This window comes from Alosa alosa, chromosome 13 (genome assembly GCF_017589495.1).
Source record: "Alosa alosa isolate M-15738 ecotype Scorff River chromosome 13, AALO_Geno_1.1, whole genome shotgun sequence".
NCBI classification, from domain to species: domain Eukaryota; kingdom Metazoa; phylum Chordata; class Actinopteri; order Clupeiformes; family Clupeidae; genus Alosa; species Alosa alosa.
Genome location: NC_063201.1, coordinates 13,949,470 through 13,968,845, shown reverse-complemented (window position 1 = coordinate 13,968,845; position 19,376 = coordinate 13,949,470). Strand labels below are relative to the sequence as shown.

The 19,376-nt window shown below is 41.9% G+C and overlaps 3 protein-coding genes across 6 annotated transcripts; 1 reads left to right on the top strand and 2 right to left on the bottom strand.

Moving 5' to 3' along the window:
- Window positions 1-286: 286 nt before the first annotated feature.
- Window positions 287-8,728, bottom strand: ebag9 (estrogen receptor binding site associated antigen 9). Of its 2 annotated transcripts, none has more exons than XM_048260028.1 (7): window positions 8,139-8,728; window positions 7,399-7,495; window positions 6,894-6,972; window positions 6,612-6,770; window positions 5,736-5,843; window positions 3,982-4,073; window positions 287-2,204 (listed from the first exon to the last, which is right to left on the bottom strand). In XM_048260028.1, exons 2-7 carry the CDS (start codon window positions 7,479-7,481, stop codon window positions 2,087-2,089), a joined length of 639 nt encoding a protein of 212 aa, XP_048115985.1. In that variant the 5' UTR covers window positions 7,482-7,495; window positions 8,139-8,728; the 3' UTR covers window positions 287-2,086. The 2 variants fall into 2 exon arrangements, with proteins under 2 accessions (XP_048115985.1, XP_048115983.1); XM_048260026.1 differs by having other exon boundaries at window positions 7,921-8,475.
- zdhhc3a (zinc finger DHHC-type palmitoyltransferase 3a) lies at window positions 8,637-18,294 on the top strand. 3 transcript variants are annotated; one of them, XM_048260019.1, is made up of 8 exons: window positions 8,637-9,185; window positions 9,883-10,212; window positions 10,508-10,632; window positions 11,035-11,131; window positions 11,411-11,492; window positions 12,467-12,597; window positions 16,377-16,599; window positions 18,212-18,294. In XM_048260019.1, exons 2-7 carry the CDS (start codon window positions 9,901-9,903, stop codon window positions 16,587-16,589), a joined length of 960 nt encoding a protein of 319 aa, XP_048115976.1. In that variant the 5' UTR covers window positions 8,637-9,185; window positions 9,883-9,900; the 3' UTR covers window positions 16,590-16,599; window positions 18,212-18,294. The 3 variants fall into 3 exon arrangements, with proteins under 3 accessions (XP_048115976.1, XP_048115974.1, XP_048115977.1); XM_048260017.1 differs by lacking the exon at window positions 18,212-18,294 and having other exon boundaries at window positions 16,377-16,908; XM_048260020.1 differs by lacking the exons at window positions 16,377-16,599; window positions 18,212-18,294 and adding an exon at window positions 14,093-15,418.
- On the bottom strand, window positions 17,001-19,324 carry tmem42a (transmembrane protein 42a). Its single transcript, XM_048260030.1, has 3 exons — window positions 18,779-19,324; window positions 18,256-18,402; window positions 17,001-18,057 (listed from the first exon to the last, which is right to left on the bottom strand). The coding sequence occupies exons 1-3, from the start codon at window positions 18,956-18,958 to the stop codon at window positions 17,914-17,916; spliced, it is 471 nt and encodes a 156-aa protein (XP_048115987.1). The 5' UTR covers window positions 18,959-19,324; the 3' UTR covers window positions 17,001-17,913.
- Between the last annotated feature and the right edge of the window lie 52 nt (window positions 19,325-19,376).

Sequence of the window (19,376 nt, the reverse complement as noted above, 5' to 3'; positions counted from 1 at the left end):
AACAGCGGAATAGGCAGGAAAATGTCTGGAGAAAACAGCGGAATAGGCAGGAAAATGTCTGGGACACACAGGGTGAAAAGAAACACTTCATCTTTAAAAGAAACACTTCATCTCTATTAACTCGTGAACAGGTGAAACAGAGATATATTCTTTATTTAGGAATTGATCTGATGTATATATCATGATGCTCTATAATGAGAGATGGGACAAGGTTAAAACTGTTGGTTGAAGTATAGAGCTATTATTATTTGGGTGTAACCTACCAAATGAATAATTTAGTCACATATCCAAAACTCAAGGTTGTTTTAATAATACATGGCACAGTCTCTTGAATGTGCAACACACACACACATACACACATACACACACACACACATACACACAAAGTGGAGCTCCACACATTTATTACTGACAACGAAGGAATGTGCAAAATAAAAAAAGAATGTAAAAAAATCAAACATTTGTTTTGTCATGAGAAATCATGCAACTTTCAACCCCTTGCTACATTTGTTTCACAAATTGGCCGGTCATGAGTTTGCAAAGAAAAAAATAAAGATACAAAAGGCATATCACCTGCCAATCATCTGAAACTGCTCTTTCTTTCAGTCGGCAGGTTCAAGCATCACTGCATGCACGGGAAATTTATCTCCCGCAAAATGAACCATACTATGTTCTGACCAAGCAAAACACACTACTTGAGATCCACCTGCAACATCTTGATCAAACACATCCCTTTGTAACAAAAATTTAGCTCAATCAGAAAAGCCCTGAATTTGTGAATGATCGCATACTTACACCAACAAACCACAGCCAGTCATTGTTGACTAACAAATGAAACTGGTTAAGGCCTTTCCCTCAGTTCTCTTTATACCATACTGCAGTTCTCTTTATACCATACTGCAGGGTGACATCTTGAGATGGGCGGATGGATTTTGACTAGGAGCACTATACCCGTTATGTCACCTAGCAGATAGGTCTAAGTCAATGAGAGAGTGGCCATAGACTCATCAGCCAAACCATTCAAAAAAAAAAAAAAAAAAAAAAAAAAAAAAAAAATATTGTCCCATGTTGCCATGACAACGTAGCAGTGCTGCTGTCCTCACGCGCCCCCATCAGCCTCATGCATTCTCACGTCTACATCTACAGCTCATTCAAAACACAGCCAACACACATACACATTAAATAGCATTTTAAAAACAAAAACGTATTGCTGAAACAAGCCTAACAGTGTCCGTTTCTTCTCGGTATATCCAAAGCAGAGCACATTGGCCTTCCACCGAGATTCAGTGTTCAATATGGATCAGGGTTGAATACGAGATGACCTTTACATTGGCATACAGCAAGGGGGTTGGGGGCAGTGGAGATTTCAACCAGTGACGAATTTTGTTTTCTCCAGCAATACTACAAACTAAGTGACAGTATGTACTGGCAAGTGCCAGATTCTGATCCACATCTCCATTCAATCTATACAATCCACGAAGCCTGTGAGCTGATTTATCCAAGTGTCTCATGCACAGCAAGACTCTTGGGAGTAGTGCGCACTGGGGGTAAAAGTATTAGAGGAAAAAAAAAAAAAAAAAAAAAAAAGACTTAGTGTTTGTCCATTTGATATTATCCCACTCAAACTTCTTCAAGTTTTCATAAATAAGGAAAGGGGGCGTCATCAAGTTCTCTCCAGGGTGCAGTTGTAGTTAGGGGTATAGATGCACACATACGCACACGCACGCGCACACACACACACACACACACACACACACACACACACACACACACACACACTTTACTTTACTTTACTTGAGGGGAGAGTAAAACTGGTGTTACTGTAAGTTGTACAATAAAACTGCAAGAGCAGGGAGACAGTCAGTGGTTTCACACTGATATTGGGTCGAATTTCTGGCCAGGGGGTTAAAAAAAAGCAATGGACAATTTAAAAAAAAAAAAATTAAAAAAGGAAATAAAAAAACCAAACACTCAGCAAGGATGGATTTTACTTTGTATGTCAAGTGACTGCAATTAACCAAACGGACAACGAAATTTCTTTTTTTTGTCCGTGAGTGTCCAGCGCTCATTACGAAAAGAGGAAATGTTAGGAAAGCTTGACGGCAATCTTCTGTTCCTTCTTCATCATCCTCTGCGCATCCTTCTCCATCTTCTTCCTCTGCTGTTCCATGGTACGTTTTTCCCTATCGGCCAACTTCTGCTGTCTGCAACCCAAAATGGAGAGAGAGAGAGAGAGAGAGAGAGAGAGAGAGAGAGAGAGAGAGAGAGAAAGAAAGAAAGAAAGAAAGAAAGAAAGAAAGAAAAGAAAGAAAGAAAGAAAGAAAGAAAGAAAGAAAGAAAGAAAGAAAGAGAGAGAAAGAAAGAAAGAAAGAAAGAAAGAAAGAAAGAAAGAAAAGAAAGAAAGAAAGAAAGAAAGAGAGAGAGAGAAAAAGAAAGAAAGAAAGAAAGAAAGAAAGAAAGAAAGAGAGAGAGAGAAACAGGGGGAACGTACACGTGAGATACAGAAACTTCAAAGCTCTGCGCCTCCGAGCACCCGACTGTCAAGGGGGGATTTTTGCTTCAAAGGCAGAGGGAGAATCACAGGGAAGGCTCTGCGCTAATGCTGAGCACTGCTGCAGACTACCCTCCTCAAGAATAAGCCCAAAATACTGATGAGTCATTAACAGATTAGTATCACAGTTTCTCCTCAACACAGTTCACCCTGTTTGACCCTCGTTTAAACACTGATAGTCGCTTGTGCTATATGGAGGAAGATATCTTAACTGACGCATTGTCGTGACTTTTGTGGTTGCTATTATGAGCGAGTCTTATCAAGGGCAATCCATGTTTAGGTGTGACGGTATCCTATGCTGCCATCTGGTGGCTGAAGTTTGAAGCCCCTGTGCTCAAATCTCGGCAGGTGACACCACCACTCACATAATGCTACCAGTGTTTGTATTTTGTATAAGAATAAATAAATTACTGAATGTTTTTATACACACAGTTATTTGTTGTAAGAGAGTCATGAGACAGAATTCATCAATATTATTGCTAAAATACACATCATGTATTCATTGAGGTCAAAACGAAAGTGAAATACTGAATGTACTGACTGCTATGCATTCTGATGCATGTTGTCTATAACTTTACTTAATGCCTTTTAATACATTTTGCCTGTATTTAGCATTTTCTCTTTCACTCAAAAATAACAGTGATTATGTTCAAACGACTCGCAATTTGTGTACACAATAAGGAGACTTACAAGCATTAATTCGTTAATTTTGTTCATTCGTCTGAACATAAATACTCCTTCTATTATACTAATCAAGCACTGAAAGCCCAAAGACCTCAACGATGTCACTGGGACATCTGTAAGCTAGGTAGCTAAATTAAATGCAACAAACGCATTCATGGAAATATAACATCACCATTGTCAGATCACTCATTTATTTCTCAGCGAAATATTGAGGTAGGCCTATATTTAAAATTAAGATAACTGAATAAGAGCATAGTAGCTAACTAGCAGTTTACCGTCTCAATACTGAACATTTAATTAAAATATTTAAAAAAATGTTAGCATCTGATATAGTCAAAGTAGCACATTATTTGAGACGGGGGACTCATGCCAGATGAGGGCACAGAACTGTTCACCATGAATGACTTACTGCTAACTCTGTTAGGTTAGGTGCCTTGTGATAAGGACTGAGTACACAGTAAACCAACCAAACAGGAGACATATGAGGAGGACAAGGAAAGAGAAAAAGGTGCAGAGGACATCAAAAAACGCAGATGGAAATCCACAGCGCCCCCCTTCCCCCAGGAGGACTGAGAACAAGAAGGAGAAGAAAGGCTAGTCCTATAGTTAAGATTTGTTAAGCTAAGAACGGAGGTCAGAGATACAGCCATGAGTTTAGGAGTTACTTCTGCAACAGGAAGAGAGGAATTTTCCCGCAAGTTAACATAGCAGGCAGGATATTTCTCTGCCCCAGGCCCCCAGCCTACCTGAGCACCTCCTCGGCCTCCCAGGCAGCGTCGGACTCGTCCTCCCAGGCACTCGGGTCCTCCTGCCAGGCATCCATGTCTCCCAGCTCCGCCTGCACACAGGACGAACAACACACACTTCACACCCTTCCACCACAAGCTTTTTACACTTCCACAGGCTGTAAGCCAAGGACAACAGTATAGGACAGAATTCCAATATAAAAAGCCTCTGACTGCATAATTGTCCTTTTTCTGCATAAAAACTGCTGGAAAGTAACCTCAAATACAGCATGAACATGTACTAAAATACTGCTACAACAATGTACATTGTGCATGGCATGAGCAGCAAAACAGCTATATGAGAATATTCATGAAATAAAAATGTGCTGAATTCACCCCCATTCTAATTTTAATTAAAGTTATGAAATGAAAACAGACAGAAACATTTCTACCACAGTAACTTGTAACTTGCAAAACATGCAAAAGACCCCCACATCTCAAAATAATTTGCCAACTGATTGAACTTTTGACTGAATCGGAAAAGTTAGTCCTGAGGTGACACAAATTATGTGAAAACATGTTCTTGTGGTGGTAGAGAATGTCTAAAGGAGAGATTCTTCCCATTTCTATACTACACACATGAACCAAATAGCATATCCCTCTGCAGCTTCAAATGAAGCCAAAACATTATAGGGATAATCAAATCAAATGAAGCATTCTAGCAATTGCCCTCGTAGATACGGTATGCTTTACTACATTCCAGTGTTCAACAACAATGACTTTTTCTATCTGATCAATGCCACTCAATCTTATCAGCGGTCATACTCCACACTGGATACACCTAATCGTGCTGCTAGCGCTACCACTCACTGCCAGGAGAAAGTGCCGTGTGCTGCTAGCGCTGCAGTTCACCGCAAGGAGAAAGTGCCGTGTGCTGCTAGTGCTACCACTCACCGACAAGAGAGCAGGGTTCCCACTCTAAGACAAATGTAAGATTCCATGACTTTTTCCTGACAAAAAAATCTTAATTTCCATGACCTTCTATATAATAAATGGTACAATATACCGACCAAAGATTTCAGAAAAATCTTGTAGCGTTCAATAATCTTTTACTTTTTTAGAGTGGGAGATGAATAAATGGGCATTGGCCCCAGCTGTGGCGCAACTAGCTGGGGCACCTGCACCATACGCCGGCGACCCGGGTTCGATTCCTGCCCTGTGGTCCTTTCCGGATCCCACCCCGACTCTCTCTCCCACTCACTTCCTGTCGTTCTCCACTGTCCTATCTGATTAAAGGCATAAAAAGACCCAAAATTAAAAAAATAAATAAATGAATAAATGGGCATTGAATAAACAAAGTTGGACTAACCACAACTACTCAATCAAGCAGTAAAGCTAATAATCATTAATTATTCTGAGTGGAAATATATTTGTATTAATGCATTTTGGCAAGTAAATTTTGAACTGCTACAAAATTCCATGATATTCCATGACTTTGCCCCCGAAATAAAATTCCCTGACTTTCCATGTCTGAAATAGACTTTCCAAAATCCCACGATATTCCAGAAATTCCATGACCAGTGGGAACCCTGAGAGAGAGCTGCGTGTGCTGGCCTGCTGCTAGTGCTACCACTCACCGCCAAGAGAGCGGCGTGTGCTGCTAGAGCTACCACTCGCCGGTAGGAGAGAGCAGCATGTGCTAGCATGCTGCTAGTGCTACCACTCACCGCCAGCAGAGACCGGCGTGTACGGCTAGTGCTAGCGCTACCACTCACCGATGGTGTGATGAAGGACACGTCCTGTGTGGCGGCCAGCCTGCTGGAGAAGCCTGTGGAGTTGTCTGGGGCAGAGAAGTTCAGTGGCTCCCTCTTCTTCAACACAATCTGAAATCAGAAGAGTGACCTTCAAATCTTTCTTCATTTGTCTGACGCTTTTATCCAAAGCAAATTACAGATGTCAAGTAATTGCAGGGCCAGACTCCCTGGAACAACTCAGGGTTAAGTGCCCTGCTCAATGGTGGCAGCTGGGGATCGAAATCATGACTTTTCATATGCTATAAACTTATATGGGGTCACCTATACAGTTACACAGATGTAGGGAAAATGCGGCTATAGCTATATTCAAAATGTTAAATCGTTCACTACATATTGAGTGAGTGAGTAAGTGTAAAATCTGAACACAGCTTATGTGAACCAACGCAATTACCTAATCGCAAAAGCTACAAATAATTGTGCACTGCACAGTTAATTTTCTCACATTTCTGACTTTGATATTCATTTCATCCTCCTTGTCTATGCCACTTCTGGTTGGTGGGTGTGTGTAGTATGTGAGGGGCACAGAAATTCTGATTGGTGAGCTTCATAGTCGGTCAGGGTGCTATGCCTCTTGTGCATCAGGTGTGCTCACCAATCAGGGGTGGCACAAATTAAAGAGCCATTTGGATTATTGAACTGAATCAATTAATTGACATTCAAAAATCATATTGTAAATCGCAATCTGTCAGACAAATTGCAATTAGATATTTTCCCCAAATCGTGCAACCCTAGTGTGCATCTTGTAACTGGTAGAACATGCTCTTAAAAACATAAATGAATAATAAATGTACAAAAACCCATGCTATTGAAACTAATGATTTCACCATGCAACTGCACCTTTTGGGTTTTCCTGATGGTTGGTGCCATGTCTTTGAAGTAGTCTGGCTCCTCTTCTTCAGCGTCATCCTGCTGTGGAGGCACTACCCCATTTCCACCCTCGATTTTAATGCTGGTTGGAGCATCTTCATCCCACGAACTCCACTCCTCAATTTCTGGCTGCAGGACAGAATGGGTTTGCATGAGTTTTAACTGTGTGTGTGTGTGTGTGTATGTTGTAAATGTAATATGCTTATCTGGCTCTGTCCTTGGAGCCAATGTGAAATGCACAAAATTACTGACCTGTTTGGGCACGGATGAAAAATCAACAGTGGTTGGAAGTGTTATCTGGTCACCGCTTAGCTTGCGCAACCTCCCAGTTCTGGGTCCCAAACACAAATAAAAAGCAGAAAATTTAAATTCACTCAGTAAACAGTGATGCACAATAGTGTATTAACTGAAAATATGCTACGCGTGATCTGAAAGTAATATCAAATAATTTACTTTATTTATTTTATGTATGTTCTAGATCTTCTGTGCTGTGACCTTGAAGCCTACCCAATAGGAAATATAAGAGCTCATGAATATTATCAAACTTATTTCTAAAAAGTGGCTAAAACCACAGGCTAACACACGCTATTGAAAAATACTCACACTTGCACCTCGGCTTTGTAGTGCACCCTAGTGGTTCTATATCTGACACATCCTGACAACTGGCATCGTCTACAACTAATGCTGCCTTTACATCAGAGAACTAGAGAACTGACACGAACATAGCATGAATACAATTTTCGTAATTCGTTCTTACCTGCATATTAGTCTTTTGAAGAAGGAGAGTATTGTAGCTAGACATGTGCATATCTTGAAAAGGCGGAATTGGGTAATGGCCATGTTTGACAATATATCTGCATATGAAAAACAATGTCTGTGGAGTAAGTACATTCCTCATGATGAACTAAAGTAACATCATTCCAGAAGTAAAAAAAAATGATTAGCAATAAAGTAGCAAAAAAGCAATCTCCACTCGTTACAACTATAAAAGAAACAGTTTCCCTACATCACTAGGACACATAACATAATGGCCACAGATTCTTATCCAGAAAGGTAAATTGTTTTAGCCAGCATTGCTTTCGATACAATATGATCTAGACTGCACTTTCTGACGTTTACTTCCCCACTGTTGTCCGTTACCAGCTAGGTGGGCCGACCATATGCAACGTTAAATCTATTTAGCACGATCATGTGTTGGCTAACGAGAACGGATTAGAACATTGGCTTGGTACTCGATAAAAAATAACACAGTCCGTCACATTTTACTATGCATACTTACCAGGCTGATCGATACAAATGAATTGCAACCGCTGAATTCATTAGCTAAGCAGTCACTGTCTCGCCTAGCTTGCTAACAGCAATTCCTACACGCCTTTGGGATTCAGTGGATTGCTAATCAAGCGTATTTCCCCACTTTCCCTGCTGTGACAAAGCTGACCAAGTCAATGTATTGCATATCGACTGTCGGCACAGAACAATATGCACCACAAATCTTACAGCTTCCTCGTCCCTGATTTCATATCAATCCTAGAGAATTGCCGTCCCCGCTCTCATTGCACCTTGGATGCCATTTTTACACCAACAAGGAAGTGCACAGAATTACAAGGACCCAACTAATGGACGACCAAAGCATGCCTGCTAATTTTCTTTCGTAAAATATCCAACATTTTTTTCCTGTAGTCTCTGTTTTTGGTACTGACATTAAACGTTCATATATGCAATGTCATAAGTACAATATACATGATCGAAACGAAGTTTCACATAACATGCAAGTTGTAGCCTACTGTAAGTTGCCTCTTAATTTCCAGAAAACATTTTTATTTATTTTTTAGATGTAAATATATATTTTTTGGCAATAGGTAAAATAGAACAAACCACAATAGAAACTTATAAAAACCCTTGAACGAAGGAATATGAAGGCAAACCTATGCATTAACCCTTTACTTTCAGACTGTTTATGACTTTTATGATTAGCCTACTGCATACAGTAGGCTATCAGAACCCGTTTACGGAAATCTCTGACAGTGCTCATACGTCAAAACGGTTCCTTTCAATTCAATTGGTCTCCCGTCAGAAGACGGAGACAGAAGCATGAGGCGATCTTTACTGGGCGGTCACAGGCATAAGGAAATGTTTTGAGCCAGGTAGCAAATTGTGGAGTTGGCAGGTATTGCCTCCTACACATCAGACCGAAGAGAAGCAAGCGTTGTATTGTATTTCCCTTCTTTTGCTCGCAAAGCTGAACAATTCAATGTCAACTACTTTCTTGTTTTGGAGTTTCGGTATCGGTATCGCCGTTCCATTTAAGAGAGGGGTGTGACTTGTTTTTCAAGAGGGGTAGTAGGAGGAGGAGGGTGTCAGACGTGTGGATGGCCGAAAACACAAGGATGCAGTTATTTCAGACAAAACATAAAATGTCTATGTGTCCGATAGCTTCCAAGTAACTGGATCACTTCCATTCCACAAGGAAAAAGCTGTTTTTCTACGGCATTTTGGTATTATTCGCCCTGGAAGCTACTGCGATATTCAACGTATCGACATCAAGTAAGTGTCTTGGCAACAAACTGAGCGTTAACGTTAGCTTAATGTCCAACACTAAACAGTAAAACAATTATCTCAGTGTTTTCTAGAATCTAACAGTGTTTCTAGTCTAAGTGCGCCAAATACAAATGGCCCTCTTCTTGGTACAGCAATTAGCTTGATTGCTTTGGTTATTCTAGCAGCCAAATGTCGAATAGTCGGAGAGAGGGATCGGATGTGTGCATTCCAAGCTGCCTGGGAGCGAGCGCAATATTTGGTTTCATCTGGATTCATGTGTGTGCGGATGTCTTCCCTCATTTGAGCGATTAGCCAGAGTAGCATGGACGATGGGTCCAGCGCTGTCCTCCCTTGACATTGCTGTGTCAGTGCGGAGCAACAGCGGTCAGCACAGCCCGCTGCTGCACTAGACCCCGTATGTGTGTGTCCCATATATTTATTGTGATCATTGAGATGGATAGCAAGATGTGTTTTCCCCCTAAATGTAAATATAACCTTGTATGTCCTCTTGACAACATATCCCTTTGTAAACAGGAGAGGCATTCATCCTGCATTTTGCCAGCACTGCAGTATGAATGACTGGCGTAGTTTTGCCCAGCTGAGGAGATTGTGTTGCTACCCGTCTTGCAAAGTCAAACTCACGGTTCATGTTTCTCTCCCCTCCCTGTCACCCCCATGTCCATCCCACCTCACCCTCGACCAGAATGAGTCCTGGTGAGCTATGAAGAGTCCGGTGCACAGGTGCAGGGACGTGGAGCGGCAGGCAAGCAACCTGCAGCTGGACCCGTGCGTCCCGCCACCGCGCCTGAACGACCGCGACGACACTAGTGCCATGTGGTTCGTGCGCGACGCGTGCGGCATCGTGTGCGCCGTCATCACTTGGTTCTTGGTATTCTACGCGGAGTTCGTGGTGCTCTTCGTCATGCTGCTACCCTCCAAAAATCTAACCTACAGCATACTCAACGGGGTGGTTTTCAACGGACTTGCGTTTCTTGCCCTGGCATCACACTTCAGGGCAATGTGCACAGACCCAGTGAGTTTCCAGTTCAGAACAATATAATCCATATGTCATCAGCAATATGTACACACCTGCATATAAAAGGGGCATCACCAGTTCTCATTTCATTGTCACAGTAGATCTAGACACCATACAGTGCAAACAAGATGCATACTTTGCCCTCTGCCCCATTACAGTATTAGTGCAAACCCAGAGGCGGCAGTCACAATTTTACATTAATCAAAGTCAATGAAAAGTTAAACACTAAATGCTGTGGCATTTGGTCAAGCCTGGTCAGAAGTGGCTTAGCATATCTTTGAACATTTTCCAGGGAGCCGTTCCAAAAGGAAATGCCACCAAGGAGTTCATCGAGAGCCTTCAGCTAAAGCCCGGTCAGGTGGTTTACAAGTGTCCCAAGTGCTGCAGCATCAAACCTGACCGAGCGCACCACTGCAGGTACAGATTGCCCGAGGCAAACAGACTGGTTCTGGAGTTCTCTCTGTCTGAAGGGATGCGCCTGGTGTTGCTAAGCTGTCCCCCTGAATTTAGAGCAGAGGAAGGTCAAAGCAGTGGAGAAACATTGGACAAAGTCACAAAGATAATGGGAGCAGTAGAGAAAAATCACTTCTCTTTTCACATTCAGTAGATAGAAGTCGATCAGCCAGGGTTTTAAATTCAGTTTTCTCTGATTTAGCTTTCTAAAAGCTTCAGCGTATACCACTCATGAAGACATTCAGCCTGTAGGTCAATGCATGGCTGTACATTTCCATTTGGTTTTGCATAGAATGAACAGATGTAGTAAAATGTGTGACCTAATCTTCACTTTCTCTTTTCCACTAATCTTTTTCAAAATCCCAGTGTCTGCAAAAGGTGCATTCGAAAAATGGACCATCATTGTCCATGGGTCAACAATTGTGTTGGAGAAAGCAACCAGAAGTACTTTGTGCTTTTCACAGTATGTACCAGACGCTTCACACATCACTGATAGATACTTTATTAATTTTGGAATCCAGTAGCTTACACATTATGTGACCCATAAAAAACTAAAAGAGTATGTGTTGGTGGAGGCAATGCAGTAAAAGGCTATGGTGTATACTGTATCAGTACATGTCCATGGGGGTAGTAGATATGCTGTAAGGCAGCATAGTGGATACAAGTGGATACATACAGTATAGTGATGAAGTTTATGTATGTATTCTCTTCAATTAAAATCCTCAATATATTTGTGTTCCAGATGTACATCGCACTAATCTCTCTCCATTGCTTGATGATGGTCGTCTTCCATTTCCTGTATTGTTTTGAGGATGATTGGACAAGTAAGTGACCGCTCAGAGTATCCATTTTTGTCATAGCACCTAGCTCAGAGCCATGTAAAAATGCTTGCGTGAGACCTCACATGACAGCAGTCTGGAACATATTCTCTCCCTGGAGTCTTTTTTGAGGATGTGTTAAAGCAGAGACCACTGAAGGTCAGACTAACCTGGGAGCCCTGTACAGAACCGAAGGGGAGGAGGGGCAAGTGATAGCCTGAGGTCCAGTGTGATATAGGGTCAGTAGCATAACAAAAGCGAACCAGAGTACTTCTAAGGCACAGAATTCATGCATCCTCCTACTGTCAAGGTGACTGAGATATATAACATTGAATCAGCATAGTTGTGACTGATGAAGTTTGTAGTTTACAAGGGAGCGTGGAGTCGTCTGAATTGGAGACTAATTCAGCGTGACCAAGAGGAAGCACATGGTGAACTAGCTGCAGTCCTGCTCTGTTCTCATAGCTTGTTGTTCCCTTGTGATTAGCGAGAAAATGTCAAACAGGATGAGTTTGCTTCACACGCACCACAGGCTTTACCACAAACCTTCTCCAAGTAGCTCTATCGCTCTCTTATTCCACACTTCAACCTCAGCATGTAGCTTCTAATATTTGATCGTTATATGGAGATGAGGGAACGAGAGAGAGAGGGAGAGAGAGAAAGAGAGAGGGAGAGAGAGAGAATGTAGCTAATGTCCCCTGTCCATGTAGGTCCATGCTCTGACTTGAGATAAGAAGAGTCACATATTTCATCAATTTCCTCTTTTTGCCTGCCAATTTCTCCTGCATTTCAGAGGCCCCAAGCTTGTCAGTGAACTGTATAAAATGTGCCCTTTGTGTATAGTAGTGGTTTCCCCTCATGTAAGAGTGTACGAATGTGTGTGTTTTGGTGTGTGTGTGTGTGTGTTTGTGTGTGTGTGTGTGTTTGTGCGCTTCCCCCTATCCTCCCATTCCTCCACCCTGCCCAACCCCCACCCCTAGAGTGCAGCTCCTTCTCCCCACCAGCAACAGTCATCCTCCTCATCCTCCTCTGCTTTGAGGGCCTCCTCTTCCTCATCTTCACCTCTGTGATGTTTGGCACCCAGGTCCATTCCATCTGCACAGATGAGACGGTAAGTGACCCACAGAACCTCACACACCCCTCTCTTCCTCCTCCTCCTCCCCCCTGAAGTCTGGGATTCCCGTGGGGGGTTGCAGTATCTGGCTACAGCCCGACAGTCCACAGGATTATCAGTGATAATTTATCAGAAATCACTATCTGGGTAGAGCTACTTTTTGTTAATAACATGTCAAGTGCATAATGGAGTAGTTACAATAATATTACTCTCAAGTAATTACATTTCAAATCACTATTATCAATAACTAGACTTATCTTTGATGCAGTAATGCAAAAATCTTTGAACGTCTAACTACTCGAAAAAGCTGTCAATGAAGGAGATAAGTGTTGTTGTCAAATGTTTAGGAATCTTCCATGAATAAACATACCCACATCTACCCTGTTAGGGTCCAGTTTGGTTTGAGGGGCTACAGCCAGTCCCCCACTACACACAGACACACTGTTGTTCATTCATCCGTGGATGGATTGTTAGAAACGTTGATTGATACATGCGGTTCCAGGCCCTCCACGTTGCAGTGCAGGGAAGTATAGTGTTAGTATTTAACCACAAGAGGGTGCCAACAGTGTTGATAGAGAAAGGGAAAGTCCTGCATATAAGAAAAATACTGTATCATGCACACTCTGTGCTTAACTGTCATGAGAATATATGGCCAAGACCATGCAACACACATATACCTTTTGCTGTTTATTTACAACATTTACAATTTATAACAATCTTGCTAACCAATCTTACAAAATTTCACTCAAATCCGTGCTCAGGAATTGGTGTCAAAAGACACGTCTGCCAATAGTTTTACAAGACCTGATGATGCAATTATGAGCCTACATCCTGTACACCTTCCCTGCTGATGCGGTGTTTGTGTCCATCTCTGTGTGGGATCTCTGTGTCTCTTAAAATAGTTTAAATGGCTGTCATATGACCCCTGCACCACTGGCCTGGGCCTGAGTCTGAAAACAGCTATCATGATGTTGGATGTCTTAGACAAGTTAAATTAGACAAGTATAAACTCAAATAGGAGTTGCTTTGCAGTGCACATCTTTCTGACATTACTGTACACACATACAGTACCTGCTTACTGGCTACTAACTCTCTAACTCTTGCCGCTACTGTCGCTGTCTATTTCTGTCTTTGTCCTAATCCACCCTTCTCCACCTAGAATAAGCCAGTGTCCTGATGTTCCAGGTTTGCTTGTTATTAAGTTAGCTCTTCAGACTTGTTGTGTGCTTTATGATCTAGTAGGACTCGATTAGCCTACAAATGTGGGGAAAATGTTGTGCAGGGAACTAAGCACTCCATTGATAAACCCTCCAGGAGGACAAGACACTGTTGTGTTCAACCTAGAATATCAGCATACACCATGTGGTTATATTTGATGATTCCTAATGGTGTGCCGTGTGGTAATATTTGATGATGCCTAATGGTGTGCCTTGTGGTTATATTTGAAGTTTGTCTGCACCACACTGAAGTTGCGGTTGTCTCTCATTTTTAGGGCATAGAGCAGTTGAAAAAGGAAGAGAGAAGATGGGCTAAAAAAACTAAGTGGATGAACATGAAGGCGGTATTCGGACACCCCTTCTCGATAGCATGGCTTAGCCCGTTTGCCAAGCCTGGCCACGGGAAAGCCGACCCATACCAGTATGTGGTCTGAGCTTTGGGAAAGCAAACCTAGAGGGTCTGTCCATGCCCTGGCACTACATATAAAAGACTGAGCTGTTCTGGCAACCCGCCCCTTTAACCCTCAAACCTTTTCCCCGATACCTGTCAGCTCCACCCTAACGTGATTGTATCTCCCAGCTCACTAAGCTCTAAAGGCCGTGCTCTCGGCAGCGACAGTGCTGCCCATAGAAAACATCCCATTTCTATGGTGCTACCTAAGAGATTGTGGAAATGTGAAAAGGAAAAAATATGGACTTGCCAGTTTTGCCTTTTTTTTATCTTTTATTTTTTATTGGTTTATTATATATTTTTTAAAACTATGTGTTTCTTGGTCTGGAAACTTTGCTCTATTTTGGGGATTTCCTGTTGCCATCTGTAGTGTCTTTCCCTCTGTTCACATTCCACTCTCCATTGGTCTTGTCATTGAAAGCAATCCTCCTCCTCCTCTCTCTCCTTTCTTCCTGCGTCTGTTTGACGAGTCTGGTAACACTAATGCAAAATACCTATGCCTACTTCATAAAATAAGTCTCCGTTTGGAGTGGGGTGAGTTTGGTATTTTGCATCTCTATTTTTGGTTAATGAAGGAGCTCATTCCTCATCTTAGATGGATGATGAATTGGGAAGAGGATTGCATCTTTCTAGTTTGCACTCTGTAAGAGCATAGTCATGTCATCAGTAGAGATTTACACCCGTTTGTCTATGGAATTTGGCATAGAATGGCAAGGCAAATTAGGCTTCACAATACATTAATACTTACAATTTTCCGTTAACACAGTATAAGTTGCAATATTTATTTTTTGCACATTTTTGAAGAATAATGAAGTTTAGTCTTGATAATGACAGACACATCTGGAACCATGTGAACTGAGGGAAGGAATTTGTAATAACATGTGTTTACTAATACGTCAAAAGGGACAATCTTGTTTGAATTTTGTTACGTTACATAAAAAAGCATGTTCGTGTTGATTTTACACAGGTTGTTTTTTTTGTCAGTCCTATGGTGGACTTTACTGAAACTACGTTGATTTAAGTGAAAGTAGCTCTTGATGCACAATCAACTGTGAGATGGCTTCCAGTACTGCTTTTCTACTGGCCTTTCTATTCTTTCTGTATATACATATCAAACAATAAATGATCAACCTGATTGGTTTTCTTGTAATTGTGTCAGTATTTTCATGTGAGGTTGCTTCTATAGTTATGCAATACTTTTGTCAAGACCAAGAGAGAACAAGAGATGAATAACATAAAGTACTACTGTGCTTGGAACTCTTTAAATTGTTTATTAGAATTACAGGGCAGTTAGTAAGTTGCACTTGATTTTAGGTTATCACTCATTCAATGGAGAGGGAAATGATCTATCCCAGCCTTACTTTTCCTTACCAGTATGTCAACTCACTGTTTTTCTCCTCCTCTTCCCCTCTTTTAACTCTTCTTTCTCTTGACCTGCTGACTTTTTGACATGCTTTCTTTTAGTCCTGCAAACTGACCTATATTTAACTGAATTGGCTACATGTTGTGCTTTTCTTAATTTAACCCTGTAATAGCCCCTTTGAGTAGACCAGATGCTGCTTTCTGATTGGTGGGAAGGGCAGTGCAGGTAAGCCTTGCTGGCCTAAGATAGAGGAGACGTAGCCAAAAATCCCAGCCCTGGTAGTTAGAAGCATGTCACTGTGTCTTTTGAGTAGTTTGTCCAATAACCAAACAAATCTTGACCATTGACAAACATCGACATAAGAAGGAGTACTCCTAAAACCCAAAAAGCATGCTGCATGCATTGTGTGCTTTTTAAACCATAATCATATAAAATTGATGCATACTCTCCAATTCATGCATTTTGGTAGAAACTGCCTGTCCACAGCATTGCATCCCAAATCATTTACTCATCTCCCAGCCTCCTATGAAGGAGGGACCATTTTTCCACTTCTTCAACACCATAGTGCTCTCCATTTTAAATTGGAATTGAATTGTGATGTATCCTTTAAGTACTGCATTCATTGCAACACATCTGTCTAAAAGAGAATATGCCACCATTTCAACTATGTACACAAACTTTTTAAGGTGGGTGTGTTGTGGGGTCCTGTGGATGTGATGTGGCTGACGGCTCTGCTCTGTCGTAGGGTATTGAGCGTCTGAAGGGCGAGAATGCCACCTGGGAGAAGCTGTCGTGCTGGGAGGCCATGAAGGCTGCGTTCGGGGGCCCGCTCTCGCTCTCCTGGCTCAATCCTTTCGCCGAGCTCAGCTGCAAGAGGACTCCCTCGGAGCAAGTCCCGCCCGCGCCGCCAGGGGACATCATCGAGGAGGACGTGATCGAGATTCCCTTCGAGCGATGAGGCGAGCCAGGTTAATGACGACATGTCACACACCCACAGTGCCTTTTCCTGGTCCACGCAGGGGACTGAGCCGGGACCATTACAGTACCTACATTACCAAATGCACAAGCAAGGCTGTTTCAGCCAAACAGCACGTTTATTGAAGAACTTTCTGTAATGCCTTTTATATTGAGAATATTACGTTTAATGATGACATTTTGAGATGACTTTTTTTCTTTGTGTATAGTTGATTATGGATAGTTTTTAAATGGCCCATGTGCCTTACTTCCTTCTAAACCAACACTCACTATCCAATTCAATGGTTGTCTGTCTGATGCACATGGTATGCACCAAGATGTTTAAAGCACAGATGTTTTGAATAGGCATAATCTGGCAATAACCTTTACCAGTATAACCCTCATTCGCTGAAAGTGTGCATTATTGTGTTTATTCTGAAATAATATTATTTTCAAATACATTTGCATTAAAGGGAATAATCAAAATTGTTCCAACTCTTTGTCACAGCGCATCCCAACCTCAAACACTTTACAGGCAGTGTATCGTCGCTTATCTGGCACACCTATTAATAGACGTGAAACCTTCCCTGGAAGACGTCATTTCAGGTTGGATCCATGTAGGTCAGGAGTTTGCCCGGAAACCAAACATATCCTCTCCCCGATGAATAGCGTCCCAAATTTTAAGTCCCATAGTCCCACCCTACTATTTGAAAGTGTGACACTTAGATGCAGATATAGACAAAAGCTGTATTTGGAAATCACATTTGTGTGGACCAATATTTGCCATAATATTAACAATTTATGTGAAAAAGAGTATAGCCTTAAAACAAATATAAATGACCTGAAACATGAAAAGTACTAACACCACAAAAGAAGTTCAAAGTGAATAACAAATTATGCATATTATGACAAGTGTCATGCACAGTAGATATGTTCCCTTGTGTCAGTCTCAGTGTTATACTGCTAAACAATACAGATCTTTGAGTCTTAGAGTTTGTAGCACAATGGTAACATAGAAACTCATTGTTGCAGTGCAGGTTACATTCTTTTCAATACAGCAACAAATGCATCACTGCCAAGCATACTTATGGCCCAGTATGCTGACAGTAGTGCAAGGGCTGCTGTGCACTGTGAATAATTTAGTGGCCATGCACATTGCATTGTTCTATAATTAAAAGAACATTCAGGGGAGCCTTTAGTCCTATCCATCCTGTCAAGAGTAGCCCACTTCATCTCACCACTTTATCTGTGCATTCATTGACCATGCTATCCATTTGAACTGGTCAACAGGGACAGGAGTGTGTGTTCATAGCTCATCACATACGGTCTCATTCATTCTTTGTGGCCACGGCTGGCTGTGATTCCCGGTTTGTGGAACCATGCAGAATGAGCAGCCCTGACAGAGTGAGCGAGATGCCGACCCACCAGAGAGCAGCATGGGTCTCGCCAAAAATCAGCCTCCCAAGGAATGCCTGTATGGAATTAAGAGAAAACGGGATCGTCTGTAGCCAATACTCTGATTTATCTGATTGCTGCTATTCGTATTGAACACTATAGTCTCTAAGAGATTCTTAGTTAACACAGTAATTTCTAGCATGGACTTTACTCAGTCAGTTGTGGTTGCAGATGCTGGTCATCTGACTGGAGTACAAGGCGAGTAGCGTACTCACTGAGGATATGAAGTTGGAGGCAGTGGTGGTCACAGTGGCCTGAGCAGAAGACGAGGAGAGCCTGAGAGCTTTGGCGAAGAAGGTCCACATCACAGCATTACAGGTGAACAGCAGACCCCCGCACAGCAGTCGTAAAGGGATGTGCAGCTTGGCAGGAGACGAGATAGATTTCATAAGCACCAACGCCCAGTTACACTTACAGAGACGTATACTGTCTATACTTATATTAATACTGTACACAACATGCATGGGATGCCTTTTTTAACTTCAGTTCCACTCATTTACATCTTCCCTACCCCATACCCATGCATGCCTCCACTGAATAAAATTATCCAAAAAATAAGTTTAACCATAAGTAACCAAAAAAACGTATGGACAGATATGCTGGATGCGTACATGTTACCATGATAACTGCGTGTCAGTGTGTCAAATCCATACAAATTAGTCGACATATAAGTAATGTCCCATATAAGCCATGGACATAAGCAATCACTGCACTGAAACGATTTAGCGCATACTTTACCCAGTCGCATGGAGCAGTTTCATTTTCTTGCTGGAACATCCTGTTTTCCCCAGCCCAGGTTTTCAGACCGGTTTCACACACACCTTTGAGGTAGTCGGCCCCAAGTGACAGTTTGGCTGAAGTGGAGGCAACAGCCCCAAGGAAGCCAGCGAGTAGCCCATACACAACTCCGGAAAACATTTCTATCCACTAAATAGACTGTTCACTCAGAAGAGAGCATTACTTCCCTGCATTACTGAGTCCACCTCCAGCCACACGATCGACCAAGGGAAGGTGCCGTGTGGGAATTTATCAAACAGAAGTGCATTGATGAAGCATTTCACTTCCTACTGTCTGAAACATACCACTCACCAACCAATCACAGGGTCTGATGTAAAGACCTCTGGTGGTATGTTCAAGAACTTACTCAACATTGCTGTGCAATTTCCCAGTCATGGTATCCACATACATGTGCTAAGTGAACTCCCTCACCAAAAATACTTAATATTTACCTATTTTAACCAGATAATGTTTAGATTTTCTTGAAGGCTTTCAAGACAACAAATCCGTGTAAATTCCATAGATTAATTCCCATTGGTCACTAAAATACGCATATTGA

What these genes read in the sequence shown, in the direction of transcription:
- ebag9 (XM_048260028.1), bottom strand. Translation starts at nt 7,481, where the DNA reads ATGGCCATTACCCAATTCCGCCTTTTCAAGATATGCACATGTCTAGCT. An exon ending in TTCAAAAGACTAATATGCAG is followed by an intron (nt 6,973 to 7,398) that starts GTAAGAACGAAT and finishes TTTGGGACCCAG; the next exon opens with AACTGGGAGGTTGCGCAAGC. An exon ending in GAGGCCGAGGAGGTGCTCAG is followed by an intron (nt 2,205 to 3,981) that starts GTAGGCTGGGGG and finishes TTTGGGTTGCAG; the next exon opens with ACAGCAGAAGTTGGCCGATA.
- zdhhc3a (XM_048260019.1), top strand. Translation starts at nt 9,901, where the DNA reads ATGAAGAGTCCGGTGCACAGGTGCAGGGACGTGGAGCGGCAGGCAAGC. An exon ending in GGGCAATGTGCACAGACCCA is followed by an intron (nt 10,213 to 10,507) that starts GTGAGTTTCCAG and finishes AACATTTTCCAG; the next exon opens with GGAGCCGTTCCAAAAGGAAA. An exon ending in AGTACTTTGTGCTTTTCACA is followed by an intron (nt 11,132 to 11,410) that starts GTATGTACCAGA and finishes TTTGTGTTCCAG; the next exon opens with ATGTACATCGCACTAATCTC.
- tmem42a (XM_048260030.1), bottom strand. Translation starts at nt 18,958, where the DNA reads ATGTTTTCCGGAGTTGTGTATGGGCTACTCGCTGGCTTCCTTGGGGCT. An exon ending in AAACTGCTCCATGCGACTGG is followed by an intron (nt 18,403 to 18,778) that starts GTAAAGTATGCG and finishes TCTCCTGCCAAG; the next exon opens with CTGCACATCCCTTTACGACT. An exon ending in CCTCCAACTTCATATCCTCA is followed by an intron (nt 18,058 to 18,255) that starts GTGAGTACGCTA and finishes AATTCCATACAG; the next exon opens with GCATTCCTTGGGAGGCTGAT.